Source organism: Limulus polyphemus, unplaced genomic scaffold (genome assembly GCF_000517525.1).
Source record: "Limulus polyphemus unplaced genomic scaffold, Limulus_polyphemus-2.1.2 Scaffold259, whole genome shotgun sequence".
NCBI classification, from domain to species: domain Eukaryota; kingdom Metazoa; phylum Arthropoda; class Merostomata; order Xiphosura; family Limulidae; genus Limulus; species Limulus polyphemus.
This window is the reverse complement of record NW_013665869.1, coordinates 651,842-663,688: the sequence shown is the minus strand read 5'-3', so window position 1 is coordinate 663,688 and position 11,847 is coordinate 651,842. Positions and strand designations below refer to the sequence as shown.

Genomic DNA, 11,847 nt, shown 5'->3' with positions numbered 1-11,847 from the left:
CATATATACTGATTTTGAAATGGAAAATAGGCACTTTCATCATGTGTATGCAAATTTGTGTTTCAATGATAACTACTGAATGTTTTGTTTACAAATTTAATCAATCTTGCTTAATTAAACTAAAATTATAAAATCATTCCTAGTAAGAAGATGCCTTACATAATTAAGTTATATTAAAAACAAGAAATTGATCTACATTAATATATATATATATCAATAACATGACATTTGTAAACAATGTATTATTTTAACTACTTGAAATAAAAAAATAAAGAGTGCACTAACTAAACCTGAAATATTTTAGGAAATAAAGTGATGGCAGTAGCTGAAATAATGCATACACAACTTACAAATGGTTTAACATAACATGACTTTTCAAGATAGTAAGATTTCAGTGAAAGACATGTATAATTAGACTTAAAAGGGTTAATTTGACAAATAAGAGAAATAACAAGCTATGACAAAATTGCAACTAAACAAGTTACCATTACAAAATTAACATAACCACTAAAAATACTAGAAATTATGAAAGACTTTCATATAATTGGAAAACACAAGAGTTTAAATTAAACATAATTACAATAACTAGAGGGCAAAGTGCACAAAGAAAAGTGGTTATGTGTTTGTTTATTAAATATTAAGACTGAATCTAAATACAGGTATACTGGTGACTAATATTCTTCCCAACAAAAAAAGCACCAAAATTACATCTTTCAAGCATAATAACAACAACAACATTATGTAGGGTAAGTGATATAAAAATCAGGGTTTTTTTTGTTTAGATCTTTCAATATACTCTACTTTCATAATCTATAATAAATCTGTATATCTTACACAACATTCAACAATATATATCAGCAAAATTCTTATTTACAAAGAAATTCTAATCAAAATGCAATTAAGCTACACATTATAATTACTTCTTGTCAATCTTCCAAGAAGTAATTTCAGTAATATACATTTAGTCAACAACAACAACAACAATTATACCTAAGCTCATTTTGTAAACAATTTAAAACATTTTTAACTATACATCTAACAAATAATATAAATATAGTTACAAATACTATAAATTTGAAATTTCAATACCTACTTCTTTTTCTACTATATGAATACCTTCAGGTAAAAATCACTAATTAAATTTATTAAGACACAGAGGAGCCACCTTCAATAAATTTAAGTACTATAATGTAGCACATATTTACTATAGATATTCAGTTTGAAATTATTCCTTTCTGGGCCATAGAAGGTGTAGAAGTACTTATCCAAATTGTATGAAACTTAGTACAAACTTACTAAATAATATTCATCATTTAGTGTTTCTATAATTTCTTAGATTGATAAGTTTCCAAAAACTTTCTTTTATCTTAGAATTTATCTTTATTGTTGATCAAAAAAGTTCCACTTTAGATATTTCAACTTGACTCATATTCATACTTTTTTTGACGCTTTATTTTTGTGATTATAATAGTAACTACTTCTGGCTATGATTCACAAAGAAACATAGCTAAAACTGACAAAAGGTTTATTGGCAACCTAGAACCTCAACTTTCAAAATTGCATCACTATTACCTTTGTCAGGCTAGGTATCACGATTTTTGCAAGCAGCATTCTTAATCAAGATTAATTTATACCAAATAAATATAGTTTGTTATTTGTGTGCATTGTTTGAATATGATAAACTCAACAATACTATTCAATAAATATGGATTTGATCATCAGAATATTTTTTCAACACCTACCATATTAGCTAAATCTGATTAGCTTACCTGATGACTTGTTATGGAAGAAAATTTCTAAAGCCCTACAGGAGTTCTGACTAATCATTATCTTGATAAACAATGTTTTACTGCTCACACCATTTCATTTACTCTACACTGACATAACTAGTTTATAATACGTTCTATCCAATCATACTTAAATGTTGGCTACAACTATTTTCAAAGCTGAGTTTCATTAGAAGTTATTCAGACATTCTATGACATCATAAAAGAGTGTCAACAAATTGCTGTAGTAATAAAACCATTAATGTACAGATGCAATCAGTGAAAAACAAGACATAGTATGATAGTTTCTTAACAATTATAAAACTATCTTTAGGATGGGTAAAGAAATTGATAAATGTGTTGTTCATGAGCAAAACTTCTGAGCTGAAAAAAAATGAGAGTTTGAACATTTTTTAGTTTTTCTTTCCACATTACCCTAAATATATGTTACAAAATATCAATTCTAAACTATCTTTTGAGTTAAAAAGCGTTGAAATACACTTATTATTATTCTTAATTAAATTTTGAAATCTAATATGCAAGTGAGCACTTGACACCTGAAAACATCTCTTTCTGGTCTAGATAGGCTTGAAGAAAAATAAGTTCACACCAACTATGAGTAAATATTTCAAAGTTAATAGATAAATACCCCTGATATATTTGAATGATAGAAGTGTTATTATAATTTCTTATAGCTTGACAACCTATGGCTAATGAGTTTTGCATAAAAATTATTCTAACAGCTGAGATATTCTCACCCATAAGGCATTTCAAAGTTTGTAACAATTAGAATAATTTTCCACTTATGCTTCTGGATCTTGCTAAAATGGTGCTTTTGTAATGAAGTTTGGGCCTTTGAAAATAACCCATAAAACTTTTAGATTTTCGAGATGAATATTTCTTTTTTCTTTCATCATTCACTACTGAAGAGTGGCCAATCTCCTTTTCTTTTTCTTCTGATGAATAAACTTCCAACTGATCACTGAGCATCTGTGTATTCTTATCATCTACAACCTTCTGGACATACATCTCTACCCACAATGGACAATGCCAACTCACAGGCCCACCCAACATCCATCCATCTGGTATGGCAGGGTGGTTCAAGCCTTCATGAACAACACCCCAATGTCCTAATAAAAATATTGAAATGATAAAAACAATTACTGAATTCATCAGTTGAATGTTAAAATTAATTTATAAAGTACAATATTTTTGAAACCAAAGCCACAGAGCATGAGAAAAACATTAAAACTTGAATTAAAACAAATGATAAAAAGCCAATAACACATACAACCACAAATGCAAGTCCACATTCTGCAAAATCAGTGATTACTGTTAGTATTTTAATAATATTACATTATTAATATATACAGAAAAACCCTACAAACAAATGAAAAATAACCTTAAATAAACTTGGCTACCTTATGAACGTCAGATGTTTCATTGGCCACAAAGTCATCAATTTTAAAAGATAAATTACTCATGAAGACACTAACACCCCTAACAGCCATGAAGAAAAACTGCAACATTTATCAAGGTAAAAAAATAATTTACTTCTGAAAGCTTTAGGCTCCAGTATAGAAGCAAGAATATTGCGGAGATAATTTATTTTACATATAAAATTGTCTCAAGTTTCTTTTAATATTAAAATATATATCAACATCATAAATTTCATATCTTGTTTACCTGTTATACATTAGCTTATTTGTTTAAGAGCAACAAAAATATGTGGAACATAAACATTTTTCTTGAAGCAAAAAATAACTCTTCAAATTTAAACAAAGTATTTGACATTTTTTAAGACTTTATCCTGATCAACAATATTAGTACATAACTATTTTGATATACGTTACCTCAAATCAAATTTCTTGTTTAAGATTTAATGTTTCTTTATAGTATTACATTTGGCAAAATACAAAATCATTCACATCAACCTGCAGACCATATATTAGTCTTTATTGTATATATCAGTACTGATTTCAACTTTCTGCATACAACTGAGGATGAAATGCAATTAATGACTCATAAGTCTTGATTTCCAGTCTGAAGTCATCCCTCAGCCAGCAAAGCTCAACTTATTGTTGTTCTCAAAAATGCAGGTTGGTTCTATATCTTGAATTTCTCAACTTGCTTTTTGTTTTACTTCAAAAACTTTTAGCTCAAGTGCTTTTAGAATATGGTTCTTATAACGAATAAGAAGAAAATGGGGCATATTTCCCTCACAATTCTAGAAGGATGAATGATCCTTTGAGATATAGGATTTTTATAATGTAACATTAATACTGACCTGTAAACGTTCTTTCAAATTCACAACTTGCCCAGAAATGAGTATCCTGCTCTTTTGTTTTTAAATTAGTAACTGTGCTAGCTGGCACCAGGTGACTAAAGCCATGACTGGTTAAGGCTTCTAACGCTGAAATAAAACTGAAAGTTATTTGTCTTTGTTTTGAAATTATGTTTTGTTACAAAATTTACTAGTTAATACAAGTATAAAACTAAAAAACTTTGATGACTTGATTATAAAAAACAACAACACATCTTTTAACAACAGTCAATTGTTTTAGAGGTATCAAGAGGTAAAGCTTTCCTAAATTTAGAAAAAGACAATTTGCTACTGTTATAATGGAATAAAAAAAAGACAAAAAAAAGGTATACAAACACGATAAAAGGGGAATAAAAAAGCTTAAATGAAAACAAGCAACAATTAAGAAACGAAAAGTGGAGATATATTAATATTAATAGATTAATTCAACAACCATTTAACAGGGATGAGGTGGATAGAAGTTTTACCAACCAGGATCAGTAGGAGGAAGATAAAAGTCTCCAACTATGATGACATGTTTTTCATCTGAAAAAAAAAAATTGTAAAGTATGTTATTTAATACTTCTGAACCTTCAATGATAACTAGTAAAGATAAAGTGATTCTGAGCATATACTACTGCTGCTATGGTAAGTAGAGATGTAGACTTTAATTCCAGTTTCCTTCTAAACTTTTCTAAAAACTTAGATTGCTTAACTAAAAAGGTACCTTTAAATAATACAACCTTACACCTAAAATAAAAATTGACAATAAATATTTGTTACATCCTACCAAGTACGTTTTTTTTTTGTAAAAACCAAAATATGGCTATAGTTTTGGGCAGCACTTACACTAAATAGATTATTCACAATAAAATTTTACTATGGAAAACATCCAAAATGATTAGAAAAAAGTATAGAAAAAACTTTTCAAAAAAGGAAGAAAATATAAGGGTGGCCAATACCAATCCCTAAAAAACAATGCAAACAAGATAGTAGGGATAGCATTTGCATCATCCCTACATAATAGCACAGGCACAAATTGCAGTAGAATGTTAACAGACAAAAATAGGATAAACTCAATTGTGATTGAATAGTTATATATGTTGCTATATGTTATTTATTGCATGTGCTATTATGTAGGGATAATGCAACTATTATCCCTACTATCTTGTTTGCATTGTTTTTGAAGAATTGATATTAGCCATTCCTACACTTACTTCCTTGTTTGAAAAGTTTTTCTTCACTTGTTTTTTTAATGCAGTGTTTCAATAGGCATAGGAAGGCTGTAATTATAACCAAGTTCTAAATACAATGAGATTCACTCTGTAATATCTATTGTTTATCTATTATTGGCTGGTAATTCCTGTTTCACCTTGTACTTAAGCTTTTTAAAGGAACACTAAGTTTCTGAAAGAAAGCTAACATCAAGGGGTAATAATAACATCATTTACATTAGAATTAAGATTTTTTTCAAATTATTACTAATTATTAATAATACTTATAAAAGCAGATACTACATTTGAAACTATGACACCTCAGTGAAATTGGTTGATAGCATTGTTGTGTTTTTTGAGTTGTCATGTAATAAAAAAGAAGCAGCAGAAAGAAGAACAAGAAATTCAAACTTTTTGCTATGATATTTACAGACATTCCCAGACCTTACGACTCAGTCATTACATATATATTGTTATAAAAGGAAACACTGTATATTATTGTAAAGTTCTGATGACCTACCGAGGAGATATTTAAAATACCGTTTTGATGAATGATCCGAGCCATCCTTACTGCCTAATACTCATTAAAAGAATGAAATAACAGGAAAAAATAAATTCTACTTCTGTATGTGCTATATGATTTTCAGATGTTAATCTTATTAGGACAATTTTTAACCTTTAACAAAAAAAGACTTTAAATTTACCCCTTAAATGTTTAGGCAAACACTCCATTACTTCAGTTAACCTTTCTCCTACTTTGCCATTAATACTGTTTTCTTTCAGGTGATGATTAACAATTGTGAGGTTCATCCCATCCACCTAATGGTATAAGAAAAAGTATCTTGAATTGTTCCAAATATAACAGATATATGTATATATTATATAAAAAGAGACCAAATTACAAATATGTATTGATAAATTTGTTATAGTAACCCTCAATTCATTTTTAAACGTGATATTTTGAATGAATACAACTTACAAATCAAATTATCAAACCTTATCAATAAAAAACTGCTGTGAACAAGGCTTAATATGCAATCATTATTCTTAATAATTTCATGTGGATTTGCCTTATACTCAAATAAAGCAGTATATTAAAGTTTTTTATTTTTTTTTCAAGCCAACATAAAGCAATAGTTCAGGGATTCATTTGAGGCTGGACCACAACAAATTAAAATTTTAGGTCTAATTAAACACTTTAGTAAAAAAAAAAAAAAGAAAGATAGCGATTCATTGTGCAAAATATGGAGTAGTATTAGCAGTAATGCAAGAGTTTTATATTAGTTGTTTTATGAACAAAATAAAATATTTTAGGATTCTATCTAGGATTATTTTAAAGAAAATAAAAAAAAAATACTTGAATTATTAGTTTTTTTTTGGGTACAAGTTAAAGTAATAGTTTGGAGCTAGCCAGAATTCTTTACATTCAACACAAAACATTTCAGGGCTTCATAAGAAGTCATTACAAGGCAAAAATAAAGTTCTTAAAATTTTCAAACACTTTGAAATGTTTTAAATTCTTATTCCAGCATTAAGTTAATGTTCTTAACAATTTATTTAATCAGATAGTATTAGGTTTTTTAAAATAAATTTTTGTTTACTGTATTACAGCATTATTTGAAGTAAGAATATATGAAAAAAAAACACTACTATATTTTTTTAATAACACACAAGCACTAAAACATTTTCAAATTACTTTATTTGCTAACTAGGAAAACAAACCTTGAAATCTCCTACACACAAAGTAGGAAGATTTATATGTCCAGCACCGTCTTCTGGTAAAATCCACAAATGTGCATCTTGAAGTTCAACACTGTGGCTTGTGTCAAACAAAAACCCGCAGGACTGGTTACAGAAAAAACATTTTGTTTCAAAATCAATACTTAGCAACTTTAAAACAAATCACTATGTCAGTTATGATTAGAACAAACAGGTAAGTGAATGAAAGGCAGAAGGTTCAGTGAAGATACATTAATGAATGGCAGAGGATTAACATAGAAGAAACTATGAAGAAGGCCAAGCAGAGGGATCAATGGCATTGCTTTGTTCATACTGTTACCTGTTGTTAAATGTGAAGATGGCTTTAACCTGACTTGAACCGAGTTTTTTTAAATCCAAAAAAAATACTATGTGATATAAAAACTCCATAAAATTGAAAAAAAAAAGAAGTTGTTACCAAGATTTTTTAAAGACTCATGAATAAAAGCTATTTTTTGTGGAATTACGAGAAAAATTTTCAGGTAGATCATAGAATCAAGACACACAGTAGTGTGTTGTGCAGCCAAACCAACCTGCTGCAGGACATACTGTAGGTTATTAACAGAAGAGATAGTTTAGCAATATTCCATCTTCTATAGCTCGGACTGTGGTAATCCAAACAATCCCATATTTTCAGTGGATGTGCTCTACTGGACTCTTACTTCACATACCAAATTTCAAGGAAATCCATTAAGACATACCTGAGATATAACATCTCCAATTTTGATTGAGTTTCTTCCTATTTTTTCTTCGCACCAAAGTACCAAAACTTTATTTGCTAGTAAAATTGATAGATCTCAACAACCTACAATTAGGAGTCTCACATATGCAAAGTTATTCAATAAAAACAGCTCAAATTTAATGAAAACTTTTGCCCACGCCTACGCAAAAAGGTACGTGAGCTATTGGTCTAACATTTTTTACTACAGCTTTACCTAAGAGTGAAAGTGAACCATTTTTTGTCATTCATATTAAATACGGCCAATTTAGAGCAGCAAAACTACAAGGTGAAAGGATGCTCAGATACAGTATTGGTTAGGCCAAGCAAACTAGATTAACAGTTTCTAGCTCAAGTTTTCAAAAGAATCACACAGGTGAACAGTTATTATTGATTATTCATTGCCAACCTTTAAGCATAAATTTGGAAAATTTTATGAAATTCTCCTAATTAAAGAGCATTTAGCATCATGTGATATTAGCTTCAGCAATTAGAGTAAATAAAAATGCTTGATACGGTTGTACCGAGTGCATGTAAGTGATGACACACAACTGTTAATCTAGATCACATGGTGTTATTACAAAAAAAAAAGTTATTAACACTGTTTTAGGGAGGAAAACTACAACCATATATTTTAAAGAATCTGGTTGGTTCTGTAATGTTTTGGTCTGTTCCAAATAATAGGGTTGTAATTCTAAAGCAAAAAAAAGATGCAATTAAAAAAAGGATTGAGTGTGAGACTTTAAAGGAACGAAATCAAAATTGGTAGCCAAACTTGTAGCTACACTTATAGCATTGATAAGAATTTTACAGCAAATATTCATTCATTAGTTAGCTGGTCCACATATTGTTTTACCCACCATTATTGCCCAAGTTGAACAATAAATGCGACCTAGTTCACTGTCGCACACTCAATCCTCTTTTTGGCCGCACATTTTTTTTTACACCTAAGGTATTTTTGATTAGATTCTTCATGATTCTGGTGTTTATATTAATTCCACACTTTTATTGCTATAAATATTCTTTAATACCTTTTACATTTTACCTAAATGTATAAACTTGTGGTTAGCATTAATCAATGTTTTTGACTTGCTCTTTGATTTACGAGTTTTTTAAATTATACTTTACTTCAACTTCAGCAGACAGAGCTTTGTGTTATTTGTAAAACAAATATACATTAATAAATCATATCTGACAAGTCTTTATATTTTTAAACATTTTTGAGCCAAATAATACAAAGCTATAAGCTATAAGTTTTACAAAAATAGGGAAAGTTTGATTCTTGTCTTAACTAAGAAAATGACAAAGTTCCTTTTGTTAAAATGTACATAAACTACTTTATAAATGTTTTTCCCCCTTCACTAATCTTTACCTTAGCAGCACTGAAAATTCTAGACAGAGTGCAAAAAAATGTACGTTCATTTACAAAGGTAATAATTCATTAGAATGAATGTCCACTTACAATATAATGAAATGACTTACACTTGTTCTCATGGGGATTTTAGGTAAGGCACTGCTCCATTTTCCTCGTTCACCCACCCAGTTACAGACTTGTTTCTGCTGGGGATTATTCAACTCAGTTGCCAACTAAAAAATTATATAATACATAAGCCATTTCAATTAACTTAAAGCATACCATTAGGGTACAAAAGTGGTACATGAAAAAAAAGCTGATTTAATACTAAATTTATGTGAATTATGTATATGAAACTTTTATACAAAATTTTGTCTGTCTTCTTTTCTGCAGTCTTGGAAATAATTACCTAATATAATACTATTCTTTGATTTCAAAGATTTATTAAAAAACTAATATCATATTCTATACATACTCAAACACCTATAAAACATTATAAAGTATGCAGCAATGTCTATACTAATACATTTAAGTTCAACACCAGTTTGTCAAAATGTTTTGTTTTCCAAGGTTGTTTGGCCTTGTTTTTAGTAGTTATCAACTATATGTATGCATCATTTTTTGACATAGATATTTTCATGATTAATGGTAGCCATCTACATCTGTTGATCACAAACCAATGGATACACACAACTACTTATATTTCTACTCCATTAATCCTTTATATTGTCAAGAGAAACATTTCTAAATCACAACTCACCAGATTACATATGCTTTACAGCAATGACCAAGACTGTAGTAACAAATCTATTGAGATGCTCTATTTTTTAATCAAGCAATATGGCTATCATACTAATATTCTTCAATATACTAAAGATAATCAACTTACACACAGTAAACATTCAAATTCAGGTTTCAGAGATTGCCTAGCTTAAACTGTCAATAATTCTAACACAAACACATTAAACAATTTATAGATTCCAATGATACATGTCTAACCTCATTTCAACCAACATACTTATCTTCACTGATCATAAATGCATTCCCCTTACACTTACATATCATCCATTCGATGTACAAGTCACTCGTATATTGCTTCACAACTTTCACATTATAACACATAACAGTAGTATTAGTTAGATGTTTCATAATAAATCTCTAATTTCTTATGAACAAGACACTAATATTAAAACTGTATTCAGCCACAGAGAACTTCTGAATAACACACATCCATCATATCATTGAAATTGGTACATAAACTTGACAGAAGAGCAAATGCAACACCTGCCTTTACACTGATCATAGAACATTTGTTAAGGGTTAACTGTCAGCCTATTCTATTAATATCTATTTCACCTGTACATCTAAATGTTTAAATTATTATATTACTTGTAACTACTGCAACCATATTTACATAAGAGAAATTTGTGTTTTGTCCATCATAAGTATCAAAACTCAGTTTTTAGTGTTATAAGTCTCCAGAATTACTGCTGTGCCACTGAGAAGCTGCCCTATGACATGCCCCTTCTTACACCAATCATAAAATCAGAATCCAAAAAGAATTAATTTTCAAATTAGGTTGTACATGTCCTATTGATATTAACAAATGGTTCAACTTTTAGAATGAAAAATTTTGTTTTGTCACAGAATTTAAAAAAAATTGATGAAATGTTTTATTTTTCTTAATCATGTTTACTTCCTTAGTTTTAATCAATATTTGTCATTTTTTATTACTATACTATGGTTCAAAGTTTGTGTTTCTACCTTGCACAACATTCTTTTCTTGTACATTGTATTCCATTTGTGATATCCTGTAGGTTATTAAAGGAAAGGTTTGTCTTTGGCTTTGAAATGTCTGTTCCAAATGTTGCTAAGAAAATAAAAAATAATTAAAAGATATTTTACAGTTATTTACCTATTTTTTATTTTATTAGGTTTGCATTTTCTGTTTTTTTCACACACACACACAAACACTCACTCATTAACATACATACACAGTACTGAAAAAAAAAAGGATATGAAATACAAATATTATGGGATTGCTCTTCTCTATTTTATGAAAATGAGCTGCATCACAGAGCAGGGACATGTTGATAGTTTACACTGTGATAGGTCATCAAACCAATCTGGCAGTGTCACACCAATATAATGTCTATCTAATCAAAAACATCTTTGTGGTAAAAAAAAGGAGTGGCCAAAAAAAGAATTCAGTGTGTGACTTAAGGGAATGAAATCAAAATTACTGGCCAATCTGGTAGCTACACTTATAGCACTGATTTGGCTGCTTTATGATTTATTTAGGGTGATTTATTTCTATGTTAAAGTTATCTTTGTCATGATATTGTTACGACAGCAGAAGTCACGCGACACTGGGAGCATGTTCGCTGGAGTTTCTACAAGGATCATGACTTATCGAGGAACCCTGCAAATGTCCAAGTGTTTGCGAGGCACCCACTTTTTTGGTATATAAGCCCAGCAAATAAAGCCAGCAATAGAGAGATATGCAGATAGAATGAAGAGATAGATAATTGTGTCAAGCGAACAGTAGTAAGTAAAGTGTGTGAATCACTGCGAGTTATAGTGTGTGTTATAAAGGTTGTTAAGTTTAAAGTGACTGTGGAAATTCTGCATATTACAAAAAGTTGTATCAAGAAAGAATAAACTAGTTTTAATCAAGAAAGGATCTTGTATCACTGAAGTTTCTCGGAAATAATTGATACTGGAAAATATTAACT

General features: G+C 29.2%; 1 protein-coding gene across 1 annotated transcript in view; it reads right to left on the bottom strand.

Annotated features, from left to right (window-relative positions):
• Window positions 1-231: 231 nt before the first annotated feature.
• The window catches only part of LOC106478889 (endonuclease/exonuclease/phosphatase family domain-containing protein 1-like), a 36,249-nt gene continuing 24,633 nt past the window's right edge, over window positions 232-11,847 (bottom strand). The window contains exons 4-9 of the mRNA XM_013939468.2: window positions 9,241-9,345; window positions 7,005-7,127; window positions 5,987-6,101; window positions 4,561-4,614; window positions 4,054-4,179; window positions 232-2,896 (exon numbers count right to left, since the gene is read on the bottom strand). Coding sequence (XP_013794922.2) covers window positions 2,553-2,896; window positions 4,054-4,179; window positions 4,561-4,614; window positions 5,987-6,101; window positions 7,005-7,127; window positions 9,241-9,345 — 867 coding nt within the window. The 3' untranslated portion in view covers window positions 232-2,552. The remainder of the gene's footprint in view (window positions 2,897-4,053; window positions 4,180-4,560; window positions 4,615-5,986; window positions 6,102-7,004; window positions 7,128-9,240; window positions 9,346-11,847) is intronic.